Below are 15175 nucleotides of genomic sequence, written 5' to 3'. Positions count from 1 at the left end.
GGTTCATGGAAATCGTGCTTTAGAAACTTCTAATAAGGATTTAAGACTAAACGTTTGTAATCGAAATTTTTTGCTTTATGACGATTGCAAATCCGCCACAATATCAAGATATTTTAAAAATTATCAATAATTAAATAAAAATTTTAACATAAATAGAAAACAAAACTGATTAGAAATGAGAATTTATTTATATATAATAAAATAAAGGGACGAATAAACTAACAATTAAAACTGACTTGTGAGCATTTCAACAAAATATTTTAAAGTCTATAGCGGACTTAAAAACTAAATGTTTTCATCAAATCTACACCCAAATTCCACGAAGCACTTTAATGACTATCTAATGCAATAATTGTAATTTTATGACGCATAATTCACAACTTTGCGTTTATATTTGCCTCCCTATGTTTCACGTAATTTTTCCTGGAAGATAAAGCCATGGCGTTTTGCCAACAACAAGCAAAGCAGGTGTTATCCAGTTAGTTGACTTGGCCCATCTACTAGGTCAGTAAAAATGCAGTAAAATCTATTTTTATAAGTTTAAAATACGAAATTCCGTCTGCATGACCATTGTAAGCCACTATATTACAAATTTCTGTGTAAAACCCCTGACAGGCTGGCAACACACTTTACGCCGTACTACCTCAGAAGCAATATTGACAAATGTAGTTAAATATCCCTAGATCTAAGATTTAATATATCTGTTATAGTTTTTATTTTTACTTATACAATTTACTTTTTTTGATATGTTCTGTAATAAAAAATAGAAGCTTTTAAATCTTGAAATATGTATGTTTTTTTATTTAGCTTTAGGAATATTCTGTTGTATAATAATAGGACGCAGCAAGTTATTTTCTTTTACCTAAGAAAAAGTTCCTGACGATGTGGCAACATCACCTCAAACTTTCAGCCAATTTCCAATATGGTGGGAGGAAAGGTTGGTTGATCGTTCCTCCCGAAAAAGATCCCAATTTTTACCAAAAAACCGATTAAAACTGACATAAACGTGTAAACATAAACAGTGCAATTAGTTGGGTAAGTGTAGAGCAAAGATATCTTCATTTTTCGGGACTTTAGACTTTGATTTATTCAACTGAAGGTAGCTAATGTTATACAATGCAGTTTTCTGGCACCATTCAAAGCGATTTGTTTGTTAATAATATAGTAGGAAAACGTGAGTGAAAATACTCAAGTTTCGTGGGTAGAGAAACTGCATTATAGTATTGATAGTTAGGTGCATTTGCCAGGTAGAATTAATCTTAAAATGTGTGATTTAAATGAGACTAATCCAAGATGTTTTCATGTACCTCTATGTATTAGTTGAAATTTGTCAGTTTTAGTAGAGAAATTAGAAGGTTAAAGCCACCTTACTGTGAATAATTTAATGCTAATTTTCCCATTTGCAATCAATAGTCAAATCATATCATTGCTCCTATTGAGACCCTTCATATGTATCAAATATATCAAGTTTTAATATATCTTAAAATGCCATTTTTTTTATACATAGTTTCATAGAAACAATAATTTTTTATTAACAAACATTTTAGGCAAGTTGCCTCTTTTTAGATTTATCCTGCAACCATGTCTGAACGGCTCAATGTTGATGCCCCCTTATGGGATCAAACCACCTTTGTGGGCCGATTTAAGCACTTCCTCTGGGTAACTGATCCTCGAACTTGTGTAGTTGGTAGGTCCTTCCAGTCTGCCCAATCAATACATAATAACCTCTCCCTCCTAGGGGATGAGGCTTTGGACAAGGCCAAAGAACTAGTTGAGCAATATCGAAGGGGTACTGAACCTCCAGGGACCTCAACCGATCAAATCATCTATGCCAAAAAGCTTTATGAAAGCGCTTTTCATCCAGATAGTGGCGAAAAACAAAATGTCTTTGGAAGGATGTCTTTCCAAGTGCCAGGTGGCATGGCTATTACTGGAGCTATGTTGCAGTGGTACCGGTAAGTTTGATAGCAAGAAAACTAATCAGAGAATGTGTATGGAATCTTTTGGTGTGCAGCACTCCATTCGCAGTGGTCTTTTGGCAATGGGTCAATCAATCCTTTAATGCACTGGTCAACTATACGAATAGAAATGCGAAGTCACCTACGACTACTACGCAACTGGTTGTAGCTTATGTTTCAGCAACATCATCAGCGATGCTGACTGCTCTAGGTTGCAAATATTACTGGCAGAAAAGGGCCAGTCCTTTCGTTCAAGTTAGTCTTGGTTAGATCGATTTTTTTGGTCCCTCAAGCCGTCTCAAAGGATAAAAAAATTGTTCTTATGTAGACAAAAAAGCCTATTTATTTCGCTTTTTTATGAAATGAGGGAGCATTAAAATCCAGGAAAATTATATAAAAATATGAGTAAATAAATTTGTTTTGATCTTTGAAGCCGGCTGGGAGGACCAAAAAGAAATCGGAATCTGGATTGTAAACATTACTCATTAGTGGTTCTAACGTGTTTTAGCGATACGTCCCTTTTGCCGCAGTAGCAGCTGCCAATTGCGTAAATATTCCCTTAATGAGGCAAAATGAGTTTCTGAATGGTGTAGATTGCGCAGACGAACACGGTAGGATTGTTGGACAATCTAAATTAGCTGCTGCTAAGGCCTTTAGTCAGGTATGAATGTATAAACTTGTTTAGATTGGAATAAGAAGAGTTCCCCTTTGTGATTGGTTGAAAGAAGGGCCATTTTTGAATTTTTTAGAGTTCGATTAGTCCACTATTTTTCATTCGTCGCGTTGGCTAAAGTACAATGTTGCTATTGTTATTATAATTAATGAGACTCCGCTTTTTTATTCCCAGAGAAGTGTTTGAACCAACCACGGGCCTGGAACGATTTTCAAGTCCTTTTATCTAATTACTACCTTCATAATAGAACCGTAATTTAGGTTATAATATCACGAATAACAATGTGCGCCCCTGGCATGTTAATACTGCCCGTAATCATGGAAAGAGCCGAAAAATTCCCCTTCATGAAGCGAATTACTTTCTTGCATGGACCAATACAAGTAATGGCTGTTGGTTGTTTGTAAGCTTTTACCTTTTTTTGACTTTAAAAAATCGCTGAAATTTACCCTTTCAGCCTCACTTTCATGGTCCCGACCGCATGCGCCTTGTTCCCACAAAGATGGTAAGTTAACCCTCTTATCAAGTTGCGCAATGATTTTTAAAAAATTCATTTAGTTCCATGAAAACCACAACTCTAGCCTGGCTCGAGCCCGAAGCGTTCGAAAAGATAAAAAAGAGCTGCGGGGATAAAATCCCGGAGAAGGTGTATTTCAATAAGGGCCTGTAAGGGGTTAAATAAACATGCACACTTAGGACAATAATTCTGAGTTAGATGTAAGAATAATCTCGTTAGTAATAATTTAGGCAACCGGTAATACTTTCTACCAGAAGTATACGTAAACACAAACTAATTGTTAAATCCCCGATTTTGCGGGCGTTTTTATTTACAAATGGCTCCGTTTTGGCAACCATTCTGTATTAACCTGCTCCGCGCGCACAATTTAAAGCAATGTTGTCTCGTTTTCAAACGACTTTATTTTGCAGCAATAACAAAGGATCATTTGATATTTACGAGCAATAAGTTTTCGAGCGATTTGAGGACAAAAGTGTTTTTTCTTTATTTATGGATTTTAAAAGATTTTGTTTCTTGTACATTTTTTATTGTTGTATATTTTTTGAATATTATATTTGTTTTCTAAATGTGGTCATGCATTTTTCTGTTGCCGCGGACTATCTCAACTGAGGTGTCCAGTTCTAGTTGAGTAGGTCGAGATGGCCCACTACCTAACCTCCAAAACGGCTTCTAGCGTGGAAAATGCAAATAAACGCTTTAGAGCTAGGCTAACATTAGCAAGGTAATTTTTGCAGAATTTACGTAAGGATCACGAAAAAAAGAGGCATGAGCAAATATGCATGAAACTTTCATTGGTTTAAAGTTTCAAAAATATCTACGAAGACGACTTTTTTTAAGAGGGAAAAAGTCACACCGACACCTACTTACTGAACGTATTGCAGGGCATGTAGAGTGCATTGCTCGTAGTTCAGTCTCTTGTGTCAGTACTATCACTGTCAATTGTCATAATAAAAAGAAGTAAATAATAGAGGATTTTTTAATTGCCCCGTTTTCTTTAAAATTTTAACAGAAAATCCTTATTTACCTGCTCAACTGCATGAGAATAAATTAAAGCAACCATTTTCCCACCGTCCTGGACAATGGCGAACCACTACGAAGTGCCCAATTGGTAAATACCATATTTTTTTGTAACCGCATGTAAACCATATTAGCAGGGGTCTAAATTTACCCCAAGTGGCCTCAAACTTCCCTTATGGTAAACAGATTAAACATTGAAGACTTTCAGGGCGGGTAAACCTCCGGTCGGTCTACATTTAGACGTTTTAAAGGGCGAAAAGCTTATTCAAAAGCTTATGATCGACCAAAAGAAATGTTATCTTTTTGGCCGGAATTCGCAAATGAATGATTTTTGCATTGACCATGCATCTTGTTCTAGAGTTCACTCAGCGCTAGTCTGGCACAAGCATTTAGACCGAGCTTTTTTAATTGACTTAGGGAGCAGTAAGTCTCCTTGAGCCTCAACCTCCCTTTATTATTTTTGTCTTTATAGCCCATGGAACATTCATTGGCAGCCTCCGTCTTGAAGGCTATAAGCCAACACAGCTTCCAATTGACTCATGCTTTCATTTTGGGGCTTCAACTAGGAATTATATTATTAGGGAACGGCCCCACACTAGTATTAGGCCGATTATTGATGAAATTGAGAAAGCTGGGAAAGAGACTGAAGGGGGACTCTTGGGACTCCCTGAGAGTGAAACAGAGTTAGATGTGAGTCACCAGAGGACTTAAATTACAAATATGAAAGAGAATATTTCAGAACTTAACCGAGTTTAACACCGCGCATAATAGGCGAATTTCGATGTTAGGCATAAGCGACGACATTGAGAAGCGCAATAAAAGTCGGAAAAGAAAGAGGAATAATGTGTCATTTAATGAAGATGAGGAGATTATTAATCCTGAAGATATTGATCCCAGTATAGGGAAATTTCGTAATTTGGTGCAAACTACTATAGTTCCCTCTGCAAGCAAACGAACTAAGCTAGGGGACGTTTTGGGGGTTTCTCATCATGTAGAGTTCAAAGTACCAAAGGTGTTACACCATCCTCAGCATGATTTATACAATGATCTGCCCCCTGAGACCAATAATGCGAGTATCAGCAATATCAACAATATCTACAGCTCTCTCAGCTCAAGGTAAGTAGCTTTAACACATGCTAAGAAAGTACTAAAGAATAGTTGATTTTTAGGTTGGGGGTAAGTCTTCCTAATCCAGCCCCTGATGTGAATATAGGGTTGAACACCGCGCCTCCTATGGCGCCTCCCACAGTCCAAGTACCAGACTCAATGGAGCCTAAGAAGAAGAAATACGCTAAAGAGGCGTGGCCTGGCAAAAAACCCATTCAAACTTTGCTTGTCTAATTTAATAAGGGATAAAAAAATGTTTTATTGTATATAACTTGGGTTTAAAATGGTTCTTCCAGCCCATTTCATTGGTCAAAAAATTTATACTTATTCAGTTCATCCCCGTATTGAAATATTTAATTGTCAGTTTTTAACGCAGTGGATTTGGATATTGGTGCCACAAGATGGTAGCTCTAGTAGCAGAATAATTTTAAAGAAGGCTGTCATTTTGTTATATTTGAAGAATGAAGAAGAATAAAACGTCCGAGTTCCTTAAAAAAATATTTATCACTGTAAAATATTGCTAATGAGTAAATGTATTTATATTGCTGGAAGACGAAAATTAAGCAGATTTTGCTTATTGTAACAGATATAATAAAGTTTTGCACTTTACTTAGTAGATACCCACAGTTTTTAGTTCAGGGGAGAAAATACAAATGCCGCCATATTCATTATACTTTGAAAAATTTTGAATGATTTGTAATGACTTTAAATCCAAGATCAAATTTGGGACTTTTTGAATGCACCAAACCATTATCATTCAAAAAGAATAAAATTTCTTTCTTTTCTTTGAAACAATCATATTTCCCAACATTCTACTAATTTAAAAATGTGTAAACCTGACTTAAAACTTAAACTCGTGTTGCATTAATTAAATTTTCTGTTTATTCCCATATTTAAGTTTATTTTTATATTTCTTGGGATTGATTCCAAATGCGGCTAATCGGGCGTCTGAAATCCCATTTTCAAACCCATTTTTCATTGATTTCGCTTTCTTCTTTCCTCCGTGTTTATTATCATCAGAATCTGTCCATTTTCTTTTCTTCGTCTTTTTTACTTTTAACTTTTCAATTTTAATGTTTACAGCACTGCTATTGATTTTTTCGCCATTTTCATGTTTATCTTCTTCACTGTGATTCTTAGCAACGACTCCATTTTCCTGCTTCAATTGTTTCGCCTTTGCTTTCTTTATATTTTTCTTGTTTGCCCTATTTACTGCCGCTTGTTCTAATTTTTGAGGGATCTTTTGTAATTTTTCTGGCGCTTCTTTAGCTTTAATGTTGGCAGCAGTGCTGTTGGCAACTTGGTCATCTTGATCTTCAACTCCACCATTGTCATTATCAACAACGAGAGGGACGACGTTTTCTTGTTTCGCATTCGCTCTCTTTTTTTTCTTTTTTTTTGCTTTTTTCACCACAGGTTGTTCTAATATTTGAGGTGTTTCTTTGGATTCCTCTACTTGGGGTATTCCTTCAGTTTCAGTGCTAACAGCATTACCCATGACAAATCTGCCATCTCGATTCTCAACTTCGTTATTTTTACTATCAACAGCAACATTTTCTTGTTTCAACTGTTTCGCATTTGTTGCTCTTTTCCTCTTTCTTAAGATTTCTTGTTGAGGAGTCTCTTCAGATTTAAATTCATTTTCAACATACGTTTCATCAACTTTTTTCTCCCGATTTTCGTTATTTTCATCCTCCTTATCATCAAGAAAAAGGCTGGGCAGCAATCTCTTTTTCAACGTAACATTATCCGCTTTCTTGGAATAAGCAATTTGATCGTACCTCTCCATCTGCTCTGGTCTTCTTTGTACCATTTTTTTAAGGGAACACCACCTGTTTAACTCTTTATCTTTCGCCAGCAAAATCTAAAACTCATTAACATGCAACAAAAGACCTCAAATACCTGAAACTTACCTCTTCAACACTTAAACCGAAATTATTTGGTACTACTTTGCGATACTTGAACCTACAGGGAATATCTCCGATAACGTCCTCGCAATCCAGTTTGTAGTACTCTTCAAAGTATTTTTCATAATTTTTATCGTCGGGGTCGAATTTGGGTTTCGGACGACATAACGCTTCGGCAACTTTGGACTTTCTTTTCCGTTTCTTCTTGCTTCTAGTGTCATCAGTTTGAAAGGTTTTCTTGGAAGACGTTAAAGGGTTGAAGTCCGCGTCCATCTAGAGAAAAAACCACTTTCCTTGGTTAGAAAAATGTAGGGAATTTAATAATTTCAATAAACACTTACATTGAAATCGTCATCCTCGCAGTGAGGATTATATTCTTGTTCTGTGCTAGTCTCTTCTTTCCAGTGGTCCCAATTTTCTATAAAAACATACATATTTCTTTGAGAATTAAATAGTAAAGTTCAAACAAATATAACTCATACTTTTGATTCATTGAAACCAAAGAGATTCATCAACAAAATCTAAAACACCCTTATATTTTCTATCAAAACTGTTAATCAGCATAAAGTAAACGTCACGCTTGTTACTTGTTACCATGTTTTTCTTGACTTACCAATTTCCAACTCTTCATCAATTTCTGGAAACAAAGGCTTTTGGTCACTTTCCGGTCCCTCATAAAATTGTTCATCAAAAAGTTCCTGCATTCTCCGATCATGTGCTTCAGGGTCAAAATCTCCATCAATATCTTCATCTCCAAAGGCCAAATCTGCAGTCCCTGTAACTTCTTTAAGTTTCTCTAATTTCTCCTCAATTTCTTTCCTCTTCAACTCTTTTAGCTGGTTTATGTCGGCCATTTTCTGTTCCTTTTCTTTCTTTTTCCTCTCTTTAGTTTCTGCTCTCTTCACACTCCTCTTATCATCAGTCCTTCTGAGAGATTTTTCAATTGTTCTTGGGTATCTTTTGATCTAAAAATGTTGTTTCTACCTGAGGAAGTTGCCTTATTTTGTCAAGTTGAAATTATTACAAATTCCTGATCAGGTTCTTCGAACCTGAAGTTGTATTTGTACTCAAATTCTTCCTGCTTCTTGATCTCCTCCTCATCCCCTGATAAATTTTCATCAGAATCATGGATTATTTCATCATAAGTTGGAACATAATCATAACTGTCTTTGTCTAAATATCTATAAAAAGGGCGATTTTGAACAAGAATTACTAAAAAATCTAGTGAAATCATTTATCTCTTCAAATATGCATCTTAGAAATACTTCAAAATACCTTAGGAATGTACTCTAATATCTCAGTAATGTCTCCCTCAATTAACAATTGTTAAGATGTGAAAATAACTTACTTCTTTTTCAAAACATAATCCCTCAGGAATTTCTCCCCACTGTCCAGCTTAGGATCACTCCAAAAATCCTTAAGGGGCTTCAACTCAGACTTTATGTTTTCATCTTTGAGCTCCTCACCTTGCCCTGCCAACCACCTCAAATACTCAGCCTCCCCTTCAGTCTCCTCCTTAGTTTTGGACCTTACTTGCAATATTCCTCCAATATTCCCGTCCTCGTCACTATCACTCTCCACACTTGCCCCTAACTTCACTATTTCTTGTTTAATGTCTTCTTGTTCTCTTGCATAAGTTCTAGGAAGATCTTCGTCTTCACTCACAACTCCTCCTTTCTCCAAAAGCAACTTCCGTTCATAGTCTTTTAAAAACATTGGTTTTTTTTTGTCTTTTTTTGGTTTTGTATCAATTTCTGGTCTATGCTTAAAGAATGATATGTTATTGTCGTAGATTTTTGGATCTTTTGTCTTAAGGTAGGAAAGAGTTTTGAAGAAATCTCTTTCAACTTCTTCGGTAAGTTCTGTGGCATCTTCATCATCATCTGAAGAGCTAGAAGACTCACTCATTTCAAGGGCATCTTCTCCATACTTAGTCTTCACTGAGAAATTTAGGAAATTGAAAAAATTGATGAAATGGGGGTGTTTAATGAATCAACCTTACATTTATTGAGTTCCTCTTTCTTCCTCCATGAATCATAACCTTTAGCGTATTCATTTTGGGTCTTAATTTCGGTTTCAGAATCCGAGTTACCAGCAAAAATGTCCGATGGTATCTTGGACATTTTCATTTACATTCAAACACAGTGTACTTATTAAGAAAAAGGGGATTGTTTTAACTTATTATTATATTAATTTTAGTTTTTAGCATGGGATCAAATCAGCACATAACATAAGAAATATGAGAGGTTAAAATCACAGATTAACAGTGGCACTATGATTACATCATTTATCTACATTAGTTCCATTATCTTCCTATTAATATCTACATTTTCGCTATTACCTACACAAAATTGCTAAATTTGACATCTAATAATTGTCACTTTGACAGTCTTACTATTTTTATTAAATTTATAAACAATTCCCGTTTACAGTTACATTTTCATAAATAAATTAAATAAATCTGCAAATTAACATATTTTTTCATATCAAAATAAACAGTAAACTTCCGACCTCTCTAAACAACCATAAACCCACTTTATCCATGCAAGCCCGAGCTGAAAGACTGACCAAACCCAAAAATATGTCGGAAGAACTAAATGGAGTTGCAGTGGTAATTATTATAGGATTGGGGGTTTTGACCATTATCTTGCTGATTCTCTTTGCCAAAAGGCAGATCATGAGGTTCACCTTAAGATCGAGGAGGGGTCCTCATGTCCCCATAGGCCATGATGGACCAAAGGTTAGTTGGAACTTGTCTCACTTAATCAGAGCTGTTGTAATGCTTGTTTAAGACTTTAAAACGCGAAATTGAAAGAAGGCTTGATCTCATACCTCGAATTGTGTGTGAACCAAAACTTATTACCAAGACTGATTCTCGATATATATTGTTTCCCGGGCAGCAAATTCCTGCACATTACTACAGACTAAAGGCTGTAGATGATGTAAAAATTCTTGGTAATTTTCTAAAGTTTGAAGTCCAGAAACGTTTCTAAAGTAATATTACAGAAGCAGAAATAAACAAACAAGACCCATGTTTAATGAGACATCCCAGTGAGAATCTTAGGGCTTATTTATTGTCCGCCCTGGCCGCGCCACTTAATGGCACTGGTATACGCCTTATCCATCAATTTTGTGACCATTATGAGCATGCCAGGCATGATCCCAGTCACTTTGGTGATGAGGAATATCAGCAATACAATAGACTTTTGCTAAAGCTTGTGGATGCGTAAGTCAAAAAAGTCTTGAATGGAGTCCTAGTGAAGACTGATTTTTAGGGCAAAAATGCTCAAATCTTACAACAGCAGAAAGTCATCTCCTAACAGGACTCCTGTGAGGAAGCAAATTGGTATTGTTGATAAGACTAAAACTGCTGGTTCTAATTATTCAACTGATGAGGAAATTTTGAGTGTGGCTGATTCAAGGCCTACGACTCTGTCAGTACCCCTTTCAACTGATAATGAGACTTCAGTTTAAGGTTAATTGAAAGAAATAAAAGTTATAAATACTCATAAAATATTGTGTTTGTATATTTGACAATCCAAGTATCTCATCCATTGAGAACCCTTAGAGAATTCTCCTTCATGTCTTAAGCTGGCTAAAGCCCAGCCAAAGATGAGCCTGTAGTCCTTGGGAATAGCCTCTGAAAGATTCATATGATGCAGCCACTCTAAAACCTTATTTTTGTGTCATTGCTTTTTAGCCTGTGAGGAGTATAGTAGGAAAGTACCTGTGTTAGCTGATAACTCCAAAGCGGTTCTTCCATTAAAGATTTTAAAGCTGCAGGAAAGAAGTATTTTATACTCTGATTATAATGTTTTGGCGCGATCGCAATTAGGCCTGAAAAGCTGACAATTGCCAGAGCTAAAACGTCGCATAAATTTCCTATTTCCTCTAAACTACATCTATCCGCAACTTTGGCTTGAATATCGCCGAAAAGTTCATTAAGCCACTGTGGAGAATCCTCGTGATTAAGACGCAGTTTTAGAGTTTCGATCACAAAATCACAGTATTGATTTAAGCTAAAATTGGGACAATTTTTTAGGGGTTTTAAAGACAATAAGATGAACTTACCCGAAAGTATTTTTAAACGCTATTACAAAAACATCATTTAGCCAAGTTAAAGGATAAGTTGTCGTTGCTGATTTTGCTAAGCAACATCGGATTTTGATCGTTTTAATGAACTCCTCTAAAGTGACGATTTCAGAGGTAAAACGGGACATTTTTTCTTGTCCATTAATGGAGAAAGAAGCAAGACAGGGGAGGATGAGATTAAAGGTCTGGAAGTTGAGAATGGACACATAAATACAGTTGAAAATTAAACAAAGACCATTCTAACATTTTAAGATCAAGTACGATCCCCACCCCCTCCATTATTATTCCTGAAGAACCAGATGGCTTGCCTCCCATTAGAAAAAACAAATAAAAAATACATCACACACGGAATAACCATACATTTTAGCATCGTTACGCAACGTAAAATGAATTGAATTAAATGTTTAAATTCCACAAAAATGCTTTAAAATGACTACTATTTTCTCTAATACCTGAGATTCCACACTGCTAACAAACACCAACTCAGTCAGCACCGCCTCGATCACGTTCTTATTCACATCTTGGACCTCTTTATCATCCAAAACCTTTCTCAAACACACTACAGCGGTCTCCAAACGTCCTGCATGACTTCCCGACCAACTCACAAGAGTATTCTGCAGAAAGAGCTGCAGAATCGCCGGCTGAATGCTATTCGCTAAGGAATTTAAATTTCTGTAAACATTAAGTGAACCGTTGGCTTGAATTTCAGCAGTCATTGCAACGATAAAATTCTCCATAAGCCTTCTAGCAGAGCCCGACAGAATTGCCTGGTGAGAGGCAAGATCTAGACAGTAGTCTCGTAAAGTGGGCACATAAAGCAGCTCTTGCAAAAAGCACCAGTCGAAAGGCGGTAAAGGTTTTGAGTATTTCAAGCTGAGGATTTCAAGGCAGTTCTCAAATAGCTGTTTGTTTGGTTGACTGTCCCAATTGCTCACCTTACGTACAAAAAAAAGTTGTTAAGAGACATAATTTTGAGTCAAAGGGGTTATTGTTACTTTATGGAAATTGGTCTTTAAGAACTCCCCTAAAGCTCGAACCACACTGTGCGAGGGTAGAGCCCCATACGTTTCAGGTTCTCTGCGGGACTTCAGCTGATAAATGTATTTGAGGTATTTATTTATCTCTTTGGATACGAGCTTTGTTAAAAATTCCCGAGCGACAGCTGCGAATTTGTACGATCCTAAGAATCTAATCCAGGTTTTCCCTAAAGAATTTTGGACCTAATGTGATTTCGGCAACTCACTTTTACTACCTGCAACCAAGCGATTTTCGCCAACATAACTGTGCTTCTCTTGCTCTAAATAAACCTCAGGCACATGTAAGCAAATCAACTCTAAACTGAAGCCACTCAAAGCCTCAAACGCCGCATTTGCAACTGTCTCATCTTCACTGAAAACTGCATAATTCCACAATTGCCCTGTGACCTCATTATTCAGATTCTCATATGATTGTGCATATTCCAAATTGGAAATCTCGCTCATCAGACCACACAAGCTGCAAAGAACATAGACTGAAGCCTTCATAAAGTATTTTTTTATACAAAACCTTATAATAACAGGTCCCCTAGTGTCGTCTTTAAATTTGGGAGATAGAGTAGCCCATGTTGTCACTATATCAATAATCTCAGCTTTACATAAATATCTAATACCCTCAAGGGCAATAGAAGTAGCAACTGCGCCCTCAGATGTGGTGCAGTCATTGAGAATTGTTGATAAATGTGCCACAAGGTCTTTGCCGTAAAGCTCAGGTCTGCAACAATTATTAAATTAATTCAGTTGATAATCAAGGAGGAAAAACTCACCGATTTTGGGCCAATTTTTTGAAGATACTTGCCTTAGAAATGTTGCGCTCGGACACTTCAAGAACGGTGGTTTTTAAGGGTGAAGAGGCAAAGACATTTTCTAAAGCTGCGTAGCAAGTGTTATCAATCTCCCAGGAATCGTATAAGAGACGTAAAGATAGATCATTGAGAGCAGGAGAAGCCCGCGAGATTGCTTGTATTGTAGCTAAAATAATTTATTAATGTATTTATTTTTAAATATTTTTTATCGCTCACAATACCTAAAACTTTAGGAACATTCTCCTTGAGCCTCACAGCCTTTGGCAGAGCGTTTAGCAGCTCAAAATGCAACTTACAGTCATCACTATTAGATAACAAATAGAGCACAACACTCAATGTACTCGTCAATAGTTCTGGATCTCTCTGAGAGCACCTCAAGACCAAATTCAACACTTTTACTTTATCATCACTTGCAATGAAATTCATCAATAGAAGCCCACACAAGAATGTGAAGAGATTCTTCAAAAACCCTAAAGGAATTTGATGGAGATTCTCAAGGAATTCGGCCATATCTGGGTTTGTAGAGTTCTCTAGTTTGACCCCCAACTGCATGGTTAAAAGTAGCTCAGGATTGCAAAAAAAAAGATAGTGAAATCTCTCAATACTAAATCTCGAGGAGCGAGCTAGAGGCTCGTGTTTGCTGCATACATTATCGTTGAGAGAGAGAATGCTCTGTGCAATTGTCAGAGCTTTTTGGCAAAGTGATCTGGGGCTGGCGAGCCACATTAATAGGGCTGACTTAAGGGAGAAAAAGCTGTAGGGCTTGCACATGTTACTATTGGCAAAATAATAACCTGTAAATGGATAGCCAATAGATTCTTGCAAGGTGATTTGAAGGGTTGTTACTCACATAACTTCAATAAGCTTTCTAAATATGTTGAAGGACATACAAGTATTGCTTTTGATAATATTAGGAGAGCCATATTATGGTGACAAAAATCTGTCTTTGGCAGCACTAGCAAGAGAGTTTCAGTAGCCACTTGGCAGTCTTCACTGTTTAATGTTAGATTGGCAATTGCTAGTATTTGCAATAAAATTATTAAATCTATGTGTTTTAAAGGCTCAGAAAAAGTTAGCTGGGTCTGAAGGGCATCATTTAAAAAATAAGCATTTTGTTCCACATTTCTGCCCTGGATCTTTGAGGAAATTGATTAAAGTTTAAACTTTGGTCAAATCTACATCACTACCTGCAGCCAAGAGCACAACCTAATCAGATAATCTTCTTGATGTTCTAAGCTGAAAGTCACCAAAAAAAACCATAGTTTTTGCTTCAGAAAACCTAAATCAAGTTTAGGGCTTGGAGAGCACAAGCAATACAAAAATAGTGGTTCATATTGCTGGTAAAAATCTTTAGGATAACTAAAAATAACAACAAACATAAAAATCCTTCAGTACAGGATGACAGAAAATTACTTTAAACAAGTTGGGACTATTCCATAATAAATGCTCAATTGAACACTATGTTGAGGTTCTCTCTGCAGGATTTTTACCAGAGGATGTTGGTACAGCTCACATGATTTATAAAGTTTTCCAATACCTAATTCTTTGAGCTTGTTTTTGAGTTGCAGGTTTAGAAGCTTTATAATTGTCTTGGTGAGGAATGCTATATTACTGGACAAAAAATTCAAAATTATTTAAATATACAATTGTTGAGTCATAAATGACTTACCTGGTAGTGGAAATACTGCTAATAAAATCAGCTAAAACATCATCGACTCCTAGTATTTTGTTCTCAATTAGGTCCAAAAGGGCACTTTGAGCAGTAACATTAACTAACATATTCACATCAGAAAGGCATTTCTCTCTCAAGAAAATGAATTCCTGAGTGGGGGTTTCTTTGGTTTTGGCTTTTTCCACTATTTCAGAGAATATTTGGGCTATTAGGGGACAATTTCTCGAGCTTAATTTCCTTTCAATATTCTCCATTTGAGAGTATTTACAGAGGCTGAGGTAAAATGGATTTTCCTCAATTGCTTTACGTTAAAAATTAGGGTAAAACTGACAAGAGTTCAATGTATTTTTTATTAAAATATAAAGTTTTAGTGTAAATATTCATTTAATAATGTA

At 36.1% G+C, this 15175-nt stretch overlaps 5 protein-coding genes across 9 annotated transcripts; 3 read left to right on the top strand and 2 right to left on the bottom strand.

The window, feature by feature from the left end:
• Nucleotides 1-548: 548 nt before the first annotated feature.
• Sfxn2 (sideroflexin 2) lies at nucleotides 549-3715 on the top strand. 5 transcript variants are annotated; one of them, XM_066393300.1, is made up of 9 exons: nucleotides 907-1035; nucleotides 1100-1174; nucleotides 1567-1687; nucleotides 1739-1955; nucleotides 2015-2213; nucleotides 2467-2619; nucleotides 2892-3031; nucleotides 3086-3133; nucleotides 3187-3715. In XM_066393300.1, the coding sequence occupies exons 3-9, from the start codon at nucleotides 1582-1584 to the stop codon at nucleotides 3296-3298; spliced, it is 975 nt and encodes a 324-aa protein (XP_066249397.1). In that variant the 5' UTR covers nucleotides 907-1035; nucleotides 1100-1174; nucleotides 1567-1581; the 3' UTR covers nucleotides 3299-3715. The 5 variants fall into 5 exon arrangements, with proteins under 5 accessions (XP_066249395.1, XP_066249396.1, XP_066249397.1 ...); XM_066393298.1 differs by lacking the exons at nucleotides 907-1035; nucleotides 1100-1174 and adding an exon at nucleotides 549-572; XM_066393299.1 differs by lacking the exon at nucleotides 1100-1174 and having other exon boundaries at nucleotides 904-1035.
• A 355-nt stretch (nucleotides 3716-4070) lies between these two features.
• Nucleotides 4071-5612, top strand: NiPp1 (nuclear inhibitor of protein phosphatase 1). Its single transcript, XM_066393227.1, has 5 exons — nucleotides 4071-4253; nucleotides 4371-4585; nucleotides 4635-4852; nucleotides 4902-5278; nucleotides 5332-5612. The coding sequence occupies exons 1-5, from the start codon at nucleotides 4225-4227 to the stop codon at nucleotides 5501-5503; spliced, it is 1011 nt and encodes a 336-aa protein (XP_066249324.1). The 5' UTR covers nucleotides 4071-4224; the 3' UTR covers nucleotides 5504-5612.
• Nucleotides 5613-5754: 142 nt separating this feature from the next.
• On the bottom strand, nucleotides 5755-9376 carry LOC136410869 (protein KRI1 homolog). Its single transcript, XM_066393225.1, has 7 exons — nucleotides 9179-9376; nucleotides 8525-9116; nucleotides 8201-8357; nucleotides 7790-8141; nucleotides 7518-7594; nucleotides 7183-7449; nucleotides 5755-7133 (listed from the first exon to the last, which is right to left on the bottom strand). Exons 1-7 carry the CDS (start codon nucleotides 9303-9305, stop codon nucleotides 6138-6140), a joined length of 2568 nt encoding a protein of 855 aa, XP_066249322.1. The 5' UTR covers nucleotides 9306-9376; the 3' UTR covers nucleotides 5755-6137.
• A 234-nt stretch (nucleotides 9377-9610) lies between these two features.
• Nucleotides 9611-10690, top strand: LOC136410807 (protein C1orf43 homolog). The gene is made up of 4 exons (XM_066393149.1): nucleotides 9611-9916; nucleotides 9969-10131; nucleotides 10183-10402; nucleotides 10452-10690. Exons 1-4 carry the CDS (start codon nucleotides 9719-9721, stop codon nucleotides 10648-10650), a joined length of 780 nt encoding a protein of 259 aa, XP_066249246.1. The 5' UTR covers nucleotides 9611-9718; the 3' UTR covers nucleotides 10651-10690.
• LOC136410806 (focadhesin) lies at nucleotides 10680-15071 on the bottom strand. Its single transcript, XM_066393148.1, has 13 exons — nucleotides 14778-15071; nucleotides 14522-14719; nucleotides 14296-14467; nucleotides 13959-14244; nucleotides 13330-13902; nucleotides 13070-13274; nucleotides 12814-13017; nucleotides 12521-12762; nucleotides 12264-12472; nucleotides 11721-12203; nucleotides 11248-11453; nucleotides 10904-11195; nucleotides 10680-10850 (listed from the first exon to the last, which is right to left on the bottom strand). The coding sequence occupies exons 1-13, from the start codon at nucleotides 15032-15034 to the stop codon at nucleotides 10683-10685; spliced, it is 3495 nt and encodes a 1164-aa protein (XP_066249245.1). The 5' UTR covers nucleotides 15035-15071; the 3' UTR covers nucleotides 10680-10682.
• Nucleotides 15072-15175: the final 104 nt, after the last annotated feature.

The sequence above is a fragment of the Euwallacea similis genome, chromosome 9 (genome assembly GCF_039881205.1).
Source record: "Euwallacea similis isolate ESF13 chromosome 9, ESF131.1, whole genome shotgun sequence".
Lineage (NCBI taxonomy): Eukaryota > Metazoa > Arthropoda > Insecta > Coleoptera > Curculionidae > Euwallacea > Euwallacea similis.
The sequence above is the reverse complement of the archived record's forward strand: the minus strand, read 5'-3'. Positions and strand labels throughout refer to the sequence as shown.

Bases quoted from the DNA above. Each gene is read 5' to 3' on its own strand.
- Sfxn2 (XM_066393298.1), top strand. The intron at 1,688-1,738 runs GTAGGTCCTTCC...TCTCCCTCCTAG, and splicing joins TCCTCGAACTTGTGTAGTTG to GGGATGAGGCTTTGGACAAG. The intron at 2,620-2,891 runs GTATGAATGTAT...ACCGTAATTTAG, and splicing joins CTGCTAAGGCCTTTAGTCAG to GTTATAATATCACGAATAAC.
- NiPp1 (XM_066393227.1), top strand. From the start codon at position 4,225: ATGGCGAACCACTACGAAGTGCCCAATTG. The intron at 4,853-4,901 runs GTGAGTCACCAG...AGAATATTTCAG, and splicing joins AGAGTGAAACAGAGTTAGAT to AACTTAACCGAGTTTAACAC. The intron at 5,279-5,331 runs GTAAGTAGCTTT...GTTGATTTTTAG, and splicing joins TACAGCTCTCTCAGCTCAAG to GTTGGGGGTAAGTCTTCCTA.
- LOC136410869 (XM_066393225.1), bottom strand. From the start codon at position 9,305: ATGAAAATGTCCAAGATACCATCGGACATTTTTGCTGGTAACTCGGAT. The intron at 8,358-8,524 runs GTAAGTTATTTT...CCCTTTTTATAG, and splicing joins GATTATGTTTTGAAAAAGAA to ATATTTAGACAAAGACAGTT. The intron at 7,450-7,517 runs GTAAGTGTTTAT...TTTTTTCTCTAG, and splicing joins GCGAGGATGACGATTTCAAT to ATGGACGCGGACTTCAACCC.
- LOC136410807 (XM_066393149.1), top strand. From the start codon at position 9,719: ATGCAAGCCCGAGCTGAAAGACTGACCAAACCCAAAAATATGTCGGAA. The intron at 9,917-9,968 runs GTTAGTTGGAAC...TGCTTGTTTAAG, and splicing joins TAGGCCATGATGGACCAAAG to ACTTTAAAACGCGAAATTGA. The intron at 10,403-10,451 runs GTAAGTCAAAAA...ACTGATTTTTAG, and splicing joins TTGCTAAAGCTTGTGGATGC to GGCAAAAATGCTCAAATCTT.
- LOC136410806 (XM_066393148.1), bottom strand. From the start codon at position 15,034: ATGGAGAATATTGAAAGGAAATTAAGCTCGAGAAATTGTCCCCTAATA. The intron at 12,204-12,263 runs GTAACAATAACC...TTTGTACGTAAG, and splicing joins TAAAGACCAATTTCCATAAA to GTGAGCAATTGGGACAGTCA. The intron at 11,196-11,247 runs GTAAGTTCATCT...TCCCAATTTTAG, and splicing joins GCGTTTAAAAATACTTTCGG to CTTAAATCAATACTGTGATT.